Here is a 19,163-nt window from a genome sequence, read left to right on the forward strand (position 1 = left end):
CACTGTAGTTTGGACAGTTTGGGAAATGTTACGGGAATTCAGCCAAATTCTCCTGACTTGTCTTATTCTGGTCTTCACATTTACACGTACTCCTTCCTTGGCTGGGAACTGTGTCAGTGCGTGTGACAACTGGGATTTACTGAGGCAGATGGCGTGATAATAATTGTGTTAATGAAAAAGTCTGATAAATGAGGTTTGGAAAAAGAATAATAAAGGAAAAGCCATCAAAGGTACACGTTCCATCTTTTAATCTCTGTTTTTTTTTTCCTCTATCTGCCTACGTGTAGGTATAACAGGCAGCGATTACATCAACGCTAACTACATTGATGGCTACAGGAAGCAGAATGCTTACATTGCCACCCAAGGACCTTTACCAGAGACATTTGGAGACTTCTGGAGGATGGTGTGGGAACAGAGAGCAGCCACTATTGTCATGATGACCCGGCTGGAAGAGAAGTCGCGGGTAGGTCCACTCGGCATATCTGGGCTGCTTTTCTGTACGCTTCTTTTTAAACCCCCAACCTTACAAATCGCTTGAAAATGATGTTTTCTTTTAAATAAGCCTTGGAATCAAATCAGTGCATTACACAACCAAGTACAACAACCAGCTGCTGAAAATGGCACAGCTTTACATTGATTTCCCAGTTGCATAACTGAACTCCATTGGTAGGCAATCAGACTTCATTTTCTTGGGATAGATTGCTTTCAGAGAACTGTAGATATTTGAATGGGGTGGTTAAAGCAACTGGGGAGGCTGATAAAGCAGAGCTAACTCAAAGACACTCTACCTGCGCACATCTGATAAGTAAGGCTGCGTATCCACTGGGAGTACCTTCACAGGCTTAGCTCTGTTTTCTCTCCTTATTTGCAGCAGAAACCACAAGCTGTTGCATGTCCCAGAGAGCATAGCGAGTTGTTGAACTTAGACTGCTTAGTGCAGGAAGCTCAAATGAAATTTTAAGAACGGGAGTGCTAGAGTGCTGTAGAGTATTTGCAGTACCTGCGACCAGTCTCTCCTACAGCCATCTGTTGATTGTAGAATATAGAGAGAAAACGATCCAGAGAGAACAGTGGCTTAGATTCAGGAAGCTCAGCATCCTGTTTTTGTAATGTGTGAAGGAACTGGGTCCTAGCTTAGAAATGACAAATAAGACTACATTAAAGAAAACCTTAAATATTTGGCGGTGGGGGAATAGTGTTCAACGCAGTTTATGATAATCACTGCTGCAAATGAGACTGCACCTGTCATTTATTTGGTACACATTATGGGATATCAGCAGTTGAGACACTGCATCTCTAAGAATAAGAGAGGAGACTAACATTTAAGTACGTGAAGTTGCATAAACTTGCCCAGGCAATATATTTTGCTGATAAAATGTAACTTTATCCCATTAGCTCTAAAACACCATTATGTTTCATTGCACTTAAAATGGGAGTGGGGTGAGTGTGGTGTTTGGTAATAGTTTTTTTTTCATGTTTGGAATAGTAATGTAACAGTTGCTCTTTGCATTGTTACATTGTTGCTGATCACGCCCATCCCTTTGTGATCATGGTGCTTTCAGCAGGATAACGCGCATAATAATGTCATAAAGCTCAAATCATCTCAACGTGACAGTTCACTGTCCTCAAATGCTCTCCACAGTCACCACTTCACAAATCAATAGATCACCTGTGGGATGCATGAAAGATTCACATGGTGGCTGTGCAGCCATGATGATCTGCATGATGCTGTTATGTCAGTGTGGCCCACAATCTCTGAGGAATGTTTCCAGCACCTTGTTGAATCCATGCCCTAAGAAATTGGGCCAGTTATACAGGCAGCAGGGTGCCCAACACCATACTAGCATGATGTTCCTATTAAAGTGACCAGTGGGTGCATGTATAATAATCCACTAATATAATAATAATACACTTGGAAGTTTAGCTAGAAATCATCCTGCTGCATGATGAATACTTTTAATAAATTTTTTTACATTTTGTTCTCATGCTTCTGTGATTCTTACCATTTTCAGTGCAGGACCTTTTCCTGTAAAGGATTTTTTTTTCTCACAGTGGATTGATACTTTTACTTAAGTGAGTCCGCCGTGATAATATTTAGTCCTCTCGAGGAGTCGACTTGTCTAAATGTCAAAAAGCCAACCATGATGTTTCGTGCTGTCGAGTCAAACCTGTGTCAACATCAGGCTCACTCACCCCAGGTGTCTCCACTCATTTTCCCTTTCTCCGTCCTCTTTTGAATTGTTTACCTACCTTCCATCCTGACATGCGCATTCCACTCCTGTCAAACGTGATCAGGGTTAGCGGGTGCTGGAGCTCGAGTGTCAGCTCGACCAGGAAATGGGAGAGAAAACTGGAGAGCAGCGTCTCCCTCACAAGCTGTCACATCTGATCTGATGTCCGCTGGCACATCACACCCCATATTGAATGAATCTTTATTAGGTGGACTGACGTGGTTTGTGTGCTTGTGTGTAGTGCCACAGGACTAGAAAAAATGTTAACAGTCACAACAAATCAAGGGTTTGCTCTAAAAAGTGTTTTGTTTTGTTTTGTTTTTTTCCTTAATAAACTTTTAAAAAGTGTCCAGGTTTCCGTATGAAGATTTGAAATTATAGCAGCTGTGATTATGGAAAGTCATCAAGTTCCCGAGATTTCAATTACATTCCTTGTGTTTCACATTACTGTTGAATATGTTTTGTTTTAAGAAAAAGGCAAGGAAGGAAGCAGGCTGGATTTGTGTGAGGTTGGTAAAGTTATGCAGTGAGATTGGAGTCGCTGTGACAGGCACATCTGTTCAGTGTGCATAATGTTGTTTCTCAGATGTGAATTATAGAGAAGCTGCCCCGGTGTTTCTGTCACCACTGCACTGTTTCAGTCCAAAGGAGAGCTTGCTGCGAGAGCACGCCATGATACGAATAAATGTGATTTAAAAAATGTCCTAACCGTGCCTTTTTATGTCCGTGAGGTTTTTCATGCTGTAGCTAATGCCTCTCTTTCTCTCCCAGATTAAGTGTGATCAATACTGGCCAAGTCGAGGTACAGAGACCTACGGTATGACCCAAGTGACCCTTTTGGACACGATAGAATTGGCCACTTTCTGCGTGCGCACTTTCTCTTTGCACAAGGTAAGATGGTTCCTCACATTGTTCGCCTACACACTACTATTTGTACTCCTGTCTTATGTTTGATAAACAGTACTTGTCAATTCAAAAGTGATGTGCAAACATGTCCAAGCAAATGAATTACAGCCATTATCTTAAATGGTTCAAAAAATGAATAGCAGCGTCCTCATAAATGTCTTTTCAGCAAAGAGAGTGATAGTCCAGAGGACACGCCTTGTAGAAATACAAGCACAAGGTCTGCATAAACATTGAAAATATTGGTATAAACCACATGGTATTTTTCTGCTTAAAGCGAAGATATGTACAAATAAAACCCTTTGTTTCTATTGTCCTCCCAGTCCAGCCCTTTTTACCTTGCACAGCTCTCTCGCTCTCCTCAATAGATCATCTGTTTATGTGCATCTGCCAAATTGGAGCACTTAGGTAAAGTGAGCAGAAGAGAAACTCAATATACATAATTGGCAGACTGCTCTCATGCTTCTGTGCACGCACACACAGCCCTGCACAGATATTCAGAGCTATGCTCACTGCAAAGACTGCAATCTCAAAAACGAGGGAAAAAAAGCGGGGAAAATATTTATTCAAATGAAAAATGATCATAACAGGATAATCTTACTTACCTAGCTTTTAAAAACAAGTAAAAAAAAAAAAACATGATCGCATTGAACAGACTGTTTTGTTTTTATCAAATTTGGCAAGTAATAGCATAGTTGTCTTCAAATAACACTATATGTTTATATGCTAAAAGCAGAAGAGCTACATCAGAAGCTGCGGGACCCGTGCCTTGATACAAAGAAGCAATTTTAAATATCTTTATCGATACGTCTGAAAAGCTACTGGGGAGATTGACAGAAAAAATGATAGTATTTGAACAAATATCCATTAACCATTATGATCTTGTTATAATAACAAATCCTGACTAAAAATAGATGTGCTTTTACCACAAATCTCCTGCTTAAAGGGGCATGAAGAGTCCATTTAGATATGTGACTCTTCATATGTGATTCAATTATGACAGAGCAATGTAACGGTGTATTAATTTCCTAAATAAGATATTACTCCAGTAATCATCTGCGTTGACTTTAAAAGGCAGAAAGGTTTGTTGTGTACTGTTAGTGGCAGGAACACGCGACTGTTTCATTCATATCAATATGTGAAAGGGATGCTTAAACAAACTGTTTTTATAATCACGTTTTTGTTTTTATAATTTTATAATAGTAAAATGCTCTAAAATAAGAGGGGAGGCATAGTGTGTATTCCCTCTAATTAAGATATTTCATATGACGTATTGCAGTGCACTTTCTCCATGTGAATGAGCACATTCTCAAGACAGATTTTGCACATCCAAGCTTGCATTCATGCTTTTGCACAAATATCGGAAATGCTACATGCATAAATATGATGCCACACACAAACCAGTGTATTATTACCGCACCAGCACACATACATTACATGCACCCTGTTCTCACTCGCAGCCCTATCACAGAACCTGCAAAGACAGGTTCTGTGATAGGAGCTGAACCAGCCACTGGAAGGATTAGACATTTCCAGAATTTTCCTTTTGCCAAGATTACACCAGTGTTAAGTCACTGTTGACTTTTTTTTTTTTTTTACCTGAATTGTCAATGGAACAATGGATGCTGAGGCAAACCAGTGACAGTAAAGATAGCAACGTATCAGCAGCCGTGGCGCTTTAAAGCTGGTTGACATTCAGGGCCATTTACATTCTGCCGCTCTCAGCCTCTATCACACCCGCCGGTGCTTTCTTCTTTTTTCTGCTCACCCTCTTCCCTCTTGCTTATACCTGAAGCCATTGCCGGGATTTCTCACTGAGCTGTTTTCACTTTGTTGAATTTGTGTGAAGAATCAGGTGGCAGAGGCACACAGACAAACACACGGCACATTCACAAAGCAGCTGCTGTGGTACATATCTATATGTATGTGTATCCTACAGTGACGCAGGATTGTGTCCGCTGATAAATTCTTGACAAAAAAAAAAGACTTTAAAACCAGCAGCCAGGTAGCAGTCGTATTCATCCTGTCTTCCAACTCCAGAAATGGGGAATGTCCAAAAAAAAGGAAAACAAGAAGTAGGTCAGTTTGCTTTTAATTACCACACTCATTTATTCATTTATTCAGCAAGGAAAAATTCCCTCTGTCAGGCAAGTAGAAGCACTTCACTGAAATGCAAACAGTGCCTACATTAGAGGATCTTCTGTGAGGAGGGGGAAGCGGACAGGAAGATGCGAGGCTGATCTTTCTCTCAGTCTCTTTCTTCTTGTCCTTCACAAAATTCTTCCTCTGGATCCCAGTTTTGATGCCTCAATAGTGGATTTTATGACAGGAGCTGTCAAACGGGTGTGTAATATGAGTGTTTGCCGCTTGTATCATGTCCCGAGTGTTCTCAGCAACAACAATGAGTACATGAGCACACGCACATCAGTGCTGATCAGCATGAAAATGATATCTACTACAACAACGAGTTCAAACTGTGTAAAATCATGATCAAAAGAAAGAAAAAGATTTCCCAAAAACTGCAAAGCCCATTTTGTAAATGAGAGCGGATTTAAACAGCTGTAAAATGTTTAAATATACGCTTATTTTATTTAATGTGATGCCAGCGACACATTTCAAAACAAAATCGTGACAGGGGCGTGTTTACCACTGGTTTGCATCACCTCTTTCTTTTTTTAACAACACTGAGCTCTCAAAACTGCAGCTCAGCCCCCAAACACAAACATGTTTTCCCATTCTTGCTTGAGAGGATGGGTTTTGAGCCTCTCAAAATGTTCTGCAATAATAAGATGTTCACAGCATGCCGCATGCGGCTCATCCACATCGAAAGGAGCGAGTTCAGGTGGTTCTGGCATCTGACAAGGATGCCTCCTGGGTGAGGTGTTTTGCCCCACCGGGATGAGGCCACGGGGCAGACCCAGGACACGCTGGAGAGATTATATCTCTCGGCTGGCCTGGGAGCACCTTGGTGGATAAGCTGGAGGAGGTGGCTGGGGAGAGGGAGGTCTTGGCTTCTCTGCTTAGGTTGCTGCCCGGATAAGCAGAAGAAGATGGATGGATGGACGGACTGCATTTCCTGTGTCCGTAATGTCCATGCGCTTTAATGAACACCCAAACCCCTTTAAAGGACATCAGTGATAAGTGATCAGAATTTCTAAGTTTATACTGTAGCTGGTTTTCAGCTTTGTCCCTTTTTAATGTATTTTGTACTGGAGACTATGAAAGCGGCACATTCTTTGCAGTATTACACTGCAATTACACTGACACTTAGTCTTGTGTTACTGAGTTATTCTTAAACTGCTAAAAAACCTACTCACAAACTCCAGTGGATGCTTCTATTAAACCCAGTTATATTTATGACCATTTTCAGGACCCTTGTTTCAACTTTTTTTGAATTTTTTCCACTTTCAGTCTTTGATATTTTGTCTCTGTGTTGAACAACTAAACTAAACTAAACTGGCATAGTGCAGAAAAGTAGACAGAGGAAAAACAGATGCCAAGCCTCGGTCTGGTTTAAATGCCTAGGAATAAAAATGAGTTTTCAAGCGGCTCTTGAAGATGTCGAGTGTTGCTGAGGTGCTCATTTCAAGGGCGCGGGCTGTTTCAAAGTTCAGGGGCATCTACAGAGAAGGCCAGGTCTCCTCTATGCTTTAATCTGCTTCACAGTAAGACCAGAAGCATCTGGTCAGCTGATCTCAATGATCATTTCAGAGAATGTGTAGTTAAAACATCCAAAAAGAGGGGAAATACGAGCTCGCTTGCAGGTGCCTGTCAGGACTTGAGCTGCTGCATTTTGGTTGCAGAGGAGAACGCAGCGCCTGGCCGATTCTCAAATAAAAACTACTCCAAAAAGCAAGCCTGGGTGAAATGAAGGTATGAACTAGTCCGTCTAGGCTCTCAGTCATCCAGGTCATGGTAGTCGTAGGAGCTTGAAAAATCTTTTAGAACTAAAGAAACCTCTTGTATGAAAGGTGAAACATCCTCACACACTTGAACAAGTCCAGTGCCTTCTTTTTCAAGCATGGTTTGCCTTCTTAGCAAAAGAGAGAGAGGGCTTAGCCTTTTGCCTCGGGTAGAAGAAACTAACTGTAGCAACAGCATTTATCTGTTTATCAAATGTGTGATCCGTCCCGTGTTTTGGAGGGCCAAGACGAGTGAGGTTCAAGAGGTCCACTTCTTTGCTTCATCCACAATTTTAACTCGGTGAGACAGTCCAGCAAGGACAGGGTTTAAATGATTTCCAAATCAATACAATTTACACAGTCCCCCAGCTTTTCTATTAGATTTACTGTTGAAGCCATTGATGAGCTGCATGTGTTGAAAGCATTTCATCATAGATGATTTTAACCTAAACTATAGTGCATTTTACTCATCAAGGCTACAAAGTGCAACTTTTTATTTGACCTGAAATCCCATCTTTGTGGTAAGCAGGTGTATCCACTAAATACGTCAGTATGTCAGCTTTCTGAATGTTTTGTGGTCTCACTGTACAACATCTCTCTGTAACAGCCAAGTTGCACAAAGCAGCACCGTTATCAAGACACCATTTGGGTTTATAGACCAACAATAAAGCTACTGAATGACCCAGTGCAAACACAGTGCAACCAGCCTCTCTGTGTGTTATGCAGAATGGTTCGAGTGAGAAGCGGGAGGTTCGTCAGTTCCAGTTCACCGCCTGGCCTGACCACGGCGTACCAGAGTACCCAACCCCGTTCCTGGCCTTCCTCCGTAGGGTGAAGACTTGCAATCCGCCTGACGCTGGACCAATCATTGCTCACTGCAGGTCGGTTTGTAATTTGATTCACTTTTGTGCTTCAAAGGAACCGAGGAGTGGTTCTTGCACCAGCCGGTCTCCCAAAAATGAAGTCAAGCCCAGCATATGGAAAATCCCAGCTTCAGTAATGCAGTTGTTATTAGGTCATTGTGTGTCCGTGAGCCAACAGAATGGCAGGCTTTACCTGCGTACTTGCTATTATAGGTTACGTAAAACACTTTACACCACCGCATACTCTCTTTCCCAAATGACCTCTGTCTCTTCTATTTTCAATTGGTCACAGCAGCCTTCTCTTTAATTTGTGCTTTATTTCCCTGCTGCCATTCTCTCCACCTTTTTCTTTTTATCTCTTTCTGTCAAAAAGCCTCAAAAGTAATCCCTTCCCATCTCCTTTGCGTCTCCCATTTCACTCCTTAGCTCTTCCTCCTTTTACGTGTGGTATTTCTCAGATGGCTTATTCAAATTGAAACCTTCCTTTTTGTCAAGATAAGAAGACTTCAGTGAGTCCAAAGCACTACACAATAAAATTGAAATTTGACGGCTTGCTTCACCTAGTCTCCATCACTGTCCTCCTGTTGTTCTATTTGTCATTTTCCTTTATTGTTTATTTATTTCCTCTCTTAGCTTTCATAACATCTCTCTCTTTGCGTCTTCCTATTCAATTATGCAAAGTGTGACTTCACAACAGAGCTTACAGGACTTGCTGTATATAAAACATTATAATGGCACAGTGAATTACACTGAAAATATTCAATGCCAAAACACAAAGTAATTTTGTATCTTTTTTTTTTTTTTTTTTACTCCAGTGCGGGCGTAGGCCGGACGGGCTGCTTCATCGTCATCGACGCCATGCTGGAGCGGATCAAGCACGAGAAGACGGTCGACATTTACGGCCATGTGACACTTATGCGATCGCAGCGGAATTACATGGTGCAGACCGAAGACCAGTACAGCTTCATTCATGACGCACTGCTGGAGGCGGTGGCCTGCGGAAACACTGAGGTGGCTGCCCGGAGCCTGTATTCTTACATCCAGAAGCTTGCACAGGTGGAGAGCGGTGAGCACGTCACTGGCATGGAGCTGGAGTTCAAGGTATAGGAAATAAACCTATAAAACCTTAATAACCTTCTGACCATTTTAAGTGCACTATGCACTGGAATTAGAGGGTTTTACACCTTGCTTTGTTGTTGTTGTTTCTTTATTAATGAGCCCTAACTACATATACCGATCAACTTTAACTTCTGCTGGGGTCAGACATGCAAATTATCAGGGAGCCTGCTTGGAGTTTTTCCTCAGAGTCACCTGCCAAGACAGTGGGAAATAACGAGCAGCCACAGATCAATGTCTACATTAACTTTCCTCTCTGTAGTCCTTATCATAACTAAATAATGAAGACGGCACCGGTATGTTTTTCTGACACCTTGTTTTAAGCCACTGTAAGCCTTTTAAATAAGCCTAGCTGCCAGCTTTATCTTCCCAGCAGTTATTCTGGATGCAAATCCAATTTCATTGCTTTTCATATTTTTCTTCATCATTATTTGCAGTGTGCTTAATTTTTGGTTTCAGTCATTGCTCTTTGCTTTGTGATAATACGTTTCTTTGTATTTTGATTTGGGGTTTTTTTGTTTTGTTTTGGTGTTTTTTCAGTGGTTCTTAACTATCAGCATCTGTGTTTCTGACAAGAAGCTGTGAAACTAAATTAGGAGACTAGGAAAGAGACAAATTGGATGGTTGCTGTCACTGCCTGGGTGGGTGGGGGGACTGAAAGAATAACATTTTAGTTGAGTGAAGATGCAGTTTATACAGTGTAGCATCACTGTAGAAGGTATATTTAAACTGCCTTATTTGAATGGCAGCTATTTGTCAGTTTTTTACGGATGCTATCCAAGTAACAGGTGACTAAAAAACAAATTTCCTTTACTTTCTTGTGCTTCACTTAAAACGTTTCATCATTTAGGTACACAATGCTATTGAGGTGTAGTATTTTTTTTTCCAGAGCTAGAAAAGAGAAATAAGAAGCCCTTTGCTGTTGGGCCACATTGTTCATTTTTGAGGATTTTGCAATAATATGCTTAGGCTAAGAAATTGGGTTTAATCTAGCAGGGGCAAGACAAAGGATTTTTTGGCTCAGAGCAGCACGGATTTTCGGTTTTAAGAAAGAAAAAATTAATGAAAAAGCAGTAGGTGAGAAAGACAGCAAAGCATAGTGTTTACGTACAGAGGGGTGACTTATTAAAGGAAAAACATAAACCCTTGAATCCTGCGATGGGGAGACTGGGCGACTGCTACAGCGGGGGGATATTAGCTGGCATCGTGTACTTTTTCCTTTATACAGCCGTTGCAATTCGTCACAGCCACCGGGCATCAATCTAGCTGACCATCTATGAGACATCGTGGCATATTAGAAAGTGCTCTCCATCACCACCATCAAACATCACATATCTTTTGGAAGAATGCTACTTGTAGAGTCACTGCCAGTTAATTGAGTTGGGGGGCTTATCCTATAATTTGTCACCCGTCCATAAAGTAAAGTCACCTCAACTTTGGCACACCAGTTAGCATCTGCTGACCTTGGATTACGCACACAGATTCTTGAATCATTCGTCATCGCTTTTCATCAACGCAGCCTCCCTACCAAGAAACAACAACAGTGCCAGTGCGATTAGTCTTTTTTTGGGGGGTGTCTTCTCACTGGTGCACAACAGTGACGGAAACTCCACTGCCATCTGTATCGGGAAATAATGCTGAGCTGGCATCAGGAGTCGAACGGGGATTAATAACATCCACCCTGCTGTCAGTACAGAGGGGGTAGGCGTGTGAGAAAAGGGGTGGTTGAGCTAAGTAATTAATACTTGATGATGACAAATGGAGGTGGAAGGTGAGGCAAGCGGAGGGAGGAACGTTTGGCTAATGAACAAAGGGACGAGTGTATACTAAGTTGGCAGTAAGGAAGTGATTTGACAGAATACTGCACTATAGGCGAGAGTGGGAGGGCACTGTCATTCTCAGGTAGGATACATAGTCACGCAGAGTTAAGCCATAACTGTTGGGAATCCCTGAAGATAATTTTGTCATGAAGTAGTCAGACAAAAATGCTTTCTTGCTCACAGTATGTGCATTTTTATGGAGATTTATGCACATAGCATGCTTGTAGAACGTATTTTGCAACAGTATGTGGATTACAACATACACACACAACAAAATGCTACTGAGCTGCTGGGATAAATTTCAATTTAAATAGAAGCAAGTATGAGTTGGGATTCAGCTGTTTAAATTGGGATCCAAGTCCAAACAAAAATACAAAAATCTTCTCGAGTTATATAGAAACAGTTCTATACATATACAAAACTCTCACAAGGCTTTGCATGGCAATGCATAATTAATAATTAAAGAAGTACACAATTGGAAAGATAGTATTTACTAGAAATAAACCGAAAACCTATGATCTAATAGATAGTAAATGTACTAAAAAGAATAAATATGTGTAAATCTGTAGTGATATTCAGAATACTTTACTATAGATTTATAGAAATGCCAGATGGTATTTAATATTCTCAGACCCTTGTATTTTCTATTACAGGGTTCTGACTTCCCACTTAGATTTGGTTATGTCCAGGGAAGCCTACTGGGGATGGTCCTACTGCGTTTTTGGTCACAGTGCTTCTTTAAGCTCTAGTTTCTGATACATAACCAAATATATGTTTCGGTGCAACATGCCAAATGGAATGAAAACTGACCAGATATGCTGTACTATAAATGGGAAGGAGCTAGTATGAGGTGAAGAGATTGAGGCTGCCAGGTCTGGCGCAGTTCCCTTCACCCTCTGTGGTGTAGCTGAGGGCCTCTTTAGCACTGCCAGGCCACCTTAAGCCTTTCCAGGTGCCTCTGTGAAACACAGATCAAAAGCAAGACAGTAGCAAGGGATAAAGGCATGGGAGGAGGAGGAGGCAAACACTGGATGGACTCCAAGAAGCCACTGATAGAGAGCTGCTGGTGCTATACGAGGGGGGAAAGAGAAAGAGAGACCGAGAATACTCTAATTGGAAGAGAAAATGGAAAGTTAGACCTGGTTTGCGCACACATAAAAGCATGAACACACTGACTTTTTGTATTTTGACAAGTATTGGGAGCTGGAAAATCTAGAAAATATATTCACATCCCGCCTTCTTTTTCACCGGGGTCAGTTGCAGCTCATCTCTTGTCTCGTTCTCATTTCTTGTGATGCTGCTGGTGTTTTCAGCGCGCCGTGCGTTCTGTCTGAAAGGGGTCCTAAACCATCTGACAAGGGTATCTTCTATTTGCTTGCTAACGAGCAAGAACACACACACACATATTCTTTATTTAGACGTCGAAGCCAAAAGGAGGAGATCATAGGACTTGCTGACCCACAAACTCGCGCTGAGATCCTTATGACGGTGATGATGTAGCAGTACGGCATTTTCATTTTGATCATTATGCAGCGTGCGTGTGTGTTTGTCTTTCTGAGCATCCCTATGTGAGTCTATGTTTTATGCACACTGCCATTATCAAAGCTGCGACTGACCCACTTTTAGGCAAGTTTTCTGTTTCATACAGGCTTGATCCAGAGGCTTGTTAGTCTGGGTGTGTAACGTATTTTCCGTCATTTTATCTGACCCTCCAGGACCTCACAAGTTGCAAACGGGAATAAAGTTTTGAATTGCTTTCTGATAAATATATTCCTGATAAACAATGTCCTTTGAAGCTGTGGCATCGTGGGTGACAGATCAGATTAGATTAGGTCTTCTTTATTACTTTCTGCAATTGATATTCTCCACTTTCTAGCTATCTTGCACCTGTCTTCTTCATCCTCTCCTGCTCTTCCTTTTTCTTTTACTTCTTTCCTCTGCAGTGCAATCTTCTCACATTTCTCTGCTTTTAATCTTTATTCTCCTCCTCTGCATCATTCATTGCAGTCTTACTAAATGTCTCTTTTTTTTTTAACACTATACTATATTTTTACCTTAGTCTGTACTGTTATTGTTATTGCTTATCTTCTGGTATGTTAAACTATCCCTTTGTCTTCCCCCAACAGCGTTTGGCCAACTCCAAAGCCCACACGTCGCGCTTCATCAGTGCCAACCTTCCCTGCAACAAGTTCAAAAATCGGCTGGTTAACATCATGCCCTACGAGACCACTCGTGTTTGCCTGCAGCCAATCAGAGGCCTGGAAGGATCTGACTACATCAATGCCAGCTTTATTGATGGATACAGGTAGGAAGAGTTGAGATGGCAGAAAAGCACGCCAGCATGAGTGAAGTAACTGCTTATTTATTCATGTGTTTATTTCTACTGCAAAGAAACATCTTGATTGATCAGAGACATATATTACATGGAATAAAGAAAATGAGAGAAATATTCATTCTATTTTTGTATTTTTTCCTCATAGCAGTCATGTAATCGTGTGTATTATTATGTAAAAGCAATCATCAAGTTTACTTATCGTCCACAAGTTTGTGTCATACGGTTGATTTTGTTTTTCCCCCTCTGAATTTGCATCAGTGGTGTTTACAGTTAATTACTCAAGTAAACATGGTGTGACTTTACTGTTTAAACAGGCAACAGAAAGCCTACATTGCCACGCAGGGCCCTCTGGCGGAGACTACAGAAGACTTCTGGAGAATGCTCTGGGAGAACAACTCCACTATTGTAGTCATGTTGACCAAACTTAGAGAGATGGGACGGGTACGACGCTGATTTATGTTATTTATCTGTCTCTTTTTGCTTAAAAATTAAAATAATTTAAAATCAAAATGTAAAACGCCATAAAAAATTCCACTAAAAATCATCACTATTTTTTTTCAAACAGGAAAAATGTCACCAGTACTGGCCTGCAGAGCGCTCTGCCAGGTATCAGTACTTTGTGGTAGACCCCATGGCAGAGTATAACATGCCTCAGTACATCCTCCGAGAGTTCAAGGTCACAGACGCCAGGGTAAGAGGGGGTCCTTTGGCGGTTTGGGAGGGTTAAATAGGGCACAAGATGTGAAATTTTCCAATGAATGCAAAATATATAAATACAATACATTACACCCTTGAAAAGCCTACATAAACACAGAGCCTGTACATGTTTCCACACTGTAGCCTACATGTTGTATTTTTTCTGTTCAGCGGCTTTTGTTGTTGACGCTGGGGCGTAAATCTGAAATCTGCCCATCACACCTTAAAAGAAAACTTTGTACTAAATTGCTGTCAGCATTCAATAGATATTCAGCTGCAGTTTCTTTGTATCAAAGCGCAAGAGGGACTTTTTCCAGTCTTCTTCTTTATGCTTTTGTTCATCAGAAGTTGTGCGCCAATGACGCATTTTTAGCCTCCTCAAAAGACTAAAAGTATAAGAGTAAAAAAAAAAAAAGATGTTATAATTTGGACAGATGCGCCATCAACAACTCACTGAGGTGTTGGAAATGTCGAAGATTAAGCAAGTTGAGTAAAACTAGGCCACGTAAACAGAAAAACATCGCAGTCTCGTCATATTTATCCCAAAAACCTTCCTTAAAAGAGTTTTTTTCTGTTTCTATTGTGAGATAGATTTCCATACAGTGTTTCACTACTGAACTGACTTTTCTCACCCTGAACTGTTAAGAAGCTACTCTGCTCTTTTGTAGTTATCTCTTTACCTCCGATAACATTTCTTTTTTGGTCAAATTAGGTCAGACAGTTCAAAGGAGCAACAGTAGAAATCTAGCAGAGAGATGAAAATCTCCCGTCTCGGCTGATATACCCACTGATTTCCAAGGCATCATCCTGTTGGTATTAAAGCAATTAAGGCGCACACATGCACTCATGAAAAGGCTCATGCCGATCTCCTTTCCTCTGTATATTTCTATTAGTTCATGCGCATAAGTTCAGATATCATCTTCCAAAGGCTCTGATAGATTAAACACACTAGCCGGGCCTGCTTTTTCTAATTCTTCATCCCATATTTAGTGAGTGGAACAAAACTGTAGAGGTTATCGCTGTGAGTGTGACGATGTTCGTGCACAGTTTCGGTAAGATTGACCCAGTCGTTTCGGAGTAGCTTGAATACACACAGATACATATGCAGTGTTGGGAAGGTTACTTTTAAAATGTATTCCGTTACAGAATACAGAATACATGCCCCAAAATGTATTCTGTAACGTATTCCGTTACGTTACTCAATGACAGTAACGTATTCTGAATACTTTGGATTACTTAATATATTATCGTGCTTTTTACAACAACGTGAATGTACTATTGCTGTGTGATTTATTACTATTACTGAAGGTCCGCGACTCCGAACTGTAGTAAAGGGACCTCTGACTAATACGGCGGGGTCCCTGTCGGCTCATAGCCGAAAAATAGCTTTACTTTGTTGTGTGGGTCAATTTTTCTTGCGAGAGACAAAGAGAGGCGTTGAAAGACTGCTCCAACGGAACTTATTGTTTTCGGAGGAAAACACGAACACGGTGTACAGTCGAGTCTTAATAGCTTACTTACAGCTGGGCTCGTCAGGCACTCTTCTTGGCTGCAGTGGTTATTATTATATTTACATGTTTCCAGCTCCCGTTTTTCCTCGACGACAACTCGTACCTTTCCACTCGCCTTTTTCTCCCTCCTCGCGCTCACAGACACATAACGTGTATGGCAGTGCATTCTCCCTGCAGCACGGACTACACTGAACATGATGCTACATTCTTTAGAGCTATGCTTGTAGCATTCTGCCTGTTAGCTTAGCACAACAACAACAACAAAAAGGCGCTCTCTCACCCAGGAAACACACAGTCGCAGAAAGAGAGAGAGAGCGTCGCCCTGTAACCATGGCAACCGTAACGCTGCCGCCTGGAACAACAGAACGTAGCTGTCAAACAAAACCCAAACAGTCCTGACCCGCGACAAAATGAAACAGGAAAGTACCGCAGTGTAATCCATTTATTTCAACAAAGTAACTGTATTCTGAATACCACCTTTTTAAACGGTAACTGTAACGGAATACAGTTACTCATATTTTGTATTCTAAATACGTAACGGCGGTACATGTATTCCGTTACTCCCCAACACTGTACATATGCATACATGCGCTACCATCGTTTTAGTAAGAAGATATGAATGCATATAAAGTATGAGATTGCTCTAACGTGCATGCAAACACGATGCCCCGAGGTCTGGTCAGTGCTGCTTTTCTTTTCGAGGATTGTCCAAGGGGACTCAATCATCAAAGCAAACAGTGTTAGCAAACAGGCAGTCAAAGCTTATCACACAGTTAAGAAGACAAAGCGGAGAGATGGAGCAGGTGATAGTCCGGTCTGTGCTTTCAGGCCGCGCATGTGCGTCGATCTTGCTGATTGTGTATGCACTTAAAAGTGTCTGTGACCTGGGCTTACCCTGCTATTGCACAGATCACATGTACATGTTTGTCTGTTTTGTATATGTATGACTGTGTGTGTGTGTGCACACAGCTGTGTGTGTTTCTCTCGCATGCCTCTGCGCAGTAATAGCATAGACTCCACGCTTCAACACTCACATCTAGCGAGCCAGTCACGTATTTAATCACACAATTTGACACGGCGCGTGGGCCCTCAGGTTGTGTGTTAAATTTTGCTCCCCACCCCCACCCCCCCACCCCCCCTTCTTTCTTTCGCGTGCTTAGTTTATTGTGTTGTTGTCTTTGCCCCTCTTTCATTTTTAATCCCCCTGCTGAGGCTAAATGTTTTTGAGATGGAAAAACAAAGGCAACACAAGAAAGAAAACATGCAATGCGTCATAAAACAGGGAAAGAGACATGAGGTGTTTTACAAAGAGAGCTTGTATACGGGGCCTAACTTATTAGATTCTAAATCACTGTATTTGTCAAGCACAATAAATGTACAAGAGTACCCCTTGGCAGCAGCGATGCAGACTCACATCAGCAGCACGTATAGTCCCATGTGACAATAGGCAGATTATTTAAATCCTTTGACATATAGTAACAACGTAAAGTATATATGTTCAGCATAGAGTCACCGTCTGAACGGGGGGATGGTTAGCTCTTGGCAAAAATCAGAATAAATCAGTAAGAATGTAAGACAGCTCCCATCCATGATGGTTAGAGACCCTCAGGTACTTGTTTACTTCAACACATTTGACATTTACCATGAATTCTGCTCAGTATGATTTTTGTCATTTATGACATGAAGCATGTTGCATGTCTTCATTGCATCTTGTTCTTTACATACACCATACTGCAGTTTCTTCAACAATATTGGGGAAAATTTCAATAATGTCTTTAAAAGTAAAAATGCTATTTTCATTAATATATATATATATATATTAATATATATATATATATATATATATATATATATATATATATATATATATATATATATAAACCGAATTAGCATTTTTATACCCCAAATTTGAGTGGACTTTGCTGAGACATCAGAAATTAATCAGGCATTTTTCTGCAAGTAAATAATTTGCCATCTTTATCAAAAAATAATCATGTTTTTTATTATTTTTCAGCTTTTTTTTTTTAATCAGTAAATTTAAAATTGGTGGATAACAATGATAATTAGATTTTAGCATAAAAAAACAATGATTACTGGTGGATTAACCATTACAGAAACATACAAATGATTTGTAATTACCAATAAGGTTAATTTAGGGCAGCTGTGGTATAAAGCTTACACTGGGTGGTGACCTAATAAACTGGTTAAACACTGTACATGTGCACTGACTGTTAGCTTGAAGCTAACTACTGACTGACACTTTTAATTTACTCAGATGAAGATGTTATTGCAATGTTATTCTTTTCCCCAATAACATAATTGAGAATTTGTCTCTTTTAACATTTGTAACAAACTTCAAATGTCAAATTTACTCCAAACAAATTTTAGAATCAAATATCGTTAGCAGCTAATAGCAGGATTTTCAAAAACAATAAATTGTTTACTTGCCAACTGAGTACTCAACCAGTTGTGCTTCCGCCATGTGTGTGAAAAAATCTATAGAGAATGTGCGAGAATGACACTTCATATCCAAGCTGAGGTCTGCTGTGCTGAGAAGTGAGAAACAACTGGAGAAATGAACACCTGGTTGTCTTAATTACTGGTGGCATCAAGCGGAGAGCTTGTCTCTGCGAAAATGCTCGTCTGCTCGCCGGCTTTCTCGAGCAATGTGCTGTCTCTGAGACAACATCAAAAGAAGTTTCTTTACAAGGACACGACTATCGACTGTGCATTCTCAGAGTGGATAATCAGCTCTCTCATAATAAAGCAGATCCTGTCCGTTCTCCTCCTGCGATGCCACTTCATTGGATAAAAAAACTATTCAAATGCGTTTGTTTGCACTGCAGTTGAAGCAAATGTAGTTGCCTCACCATTACAACAAGGTTGTAAGAATCAATAAAAGATTAAGTTGTCAAGGTTGACATTTTTCGAACATGCACGTCATTGTGTCAGGGTTTTTGTTTCCAATTTTCATCCTCCAATCCCGCCTTCTTTTCCATAAGTCCTTCTTACTTCTTACATCCCTCCTCCCTCCCTCTCCGTGCTCATCCATCACGTTGCTCTATTGATCGCATCTCAGGATTATCTTATTCAACTTGGTGTCTAGGAGAAGACGCTTGTCATGGCAGATGCACTATTGATTAGCTATAACTAGGACCTTTTTGTGACACACACACACGACTGCGCGCTGTGAACACAATAGGGAAGAAAATGGAAACAGTTGGGTTTGAGTAAGAGAGGACACACTGTCCCTATGTTGTGAGCAGTATGTGTGTCACTGTATCAGCAGGTTTAGTCTTATACAGAAAAAAAGTGCATATTTAATTAGTGCGAAGGCGTTTTTTGCTTTCAGTTTGTCCTCTGTGTGGATGTACATAACTTTGTCCTTTTTTCTCAAGAATGCAATATCTCAGAAATGCCTTAAGGGATTTTCTTCAAGTTTGTCTTTAATGTTCACCAGGACCCAAGGTCACTGTGACCTCTCTCAGCCATAGCTTAAAAATTCATACGCTAATAATGACAACATTTCAAGCTGCTGTCTAATAGAATAAAATGATAAAATGATGACATTTTATATCCAAAAAGGTCACAATTTTACTCCAGTATCAAAATGTTCTGCAAAAACACTTTTCTAGCCATTATTCAGCACAATAACTCAAAAAGAGAGAGAAGGGAAGATTGTAACCATATTTCACATTTGGTTCCCTGCTGGATTGGTCACACTGATTATGGATGCCCGTCTTAAACTTTTAGTTCTGTCAGAATCACTTTTCTCAGCCACACGTG

At 40.8% G+C, this 19,163-nt stretch overlaps 1 protein-coding gene across 11 annotated transcripts in view; it reads left to right on the forward strand.

Moving 5' to 3' along the window:
- ptprsa (protein tyrosine phosphatase receptor type Sa) overlaps window positions 1-19,163 on the forward strand; it is a 230,739-nt gene that overhangs the window by 207,658 nt on the left and 3,918 nt on the right. For all 11 annotated transcript variants that reach the window (XM_026143598.2, XM_080290100.1, XM_080290099.1 and 8 more), the window contains 7 exons: window positions 288-463; window positions 3,003-3,122; window positions 7,763-7,917; window positions 8,715-9,000; window positions 12,962-13,140; window positions 13,485-13,611; window positions 13,736-13,861. In XM_026143598.2, coding sequence (XP_025999383.1) covers window positions 288-463; window positions 3,003-3,122; window positions 7,763-7,917; window positions 8,715-9,000; window positions 12,962-13,140; window positions 13,485-13,611; window positions 13,736-13,861 — 1,169 coding nt within the window. The remainder of the gene's footprint in view (window positions 1-287; window positions 464-3,002; window positions 3,123-7,762; window positions 7,918-8,714; window positions 9,001-12,961; window positions 13,141-13,484; window positions 13,612-13,735; window positions 13,862-19,163) is intronic.

The sequence above is a fragment of the Astatotilapia calliptera genome, chromosome 15, assembly GCF_964374335.1.
Source record: "Astatotilapia calliptera chromosome 15, fAstCal68.1, whole genome shotgun sequence".
NCBI classification, from domain to species: Eukaryota; Metazoa; Chordata; class Actinopteri; order Cichliformes; family Cichlidae; genus Astatotilapia; species Astatotilapia calliptera.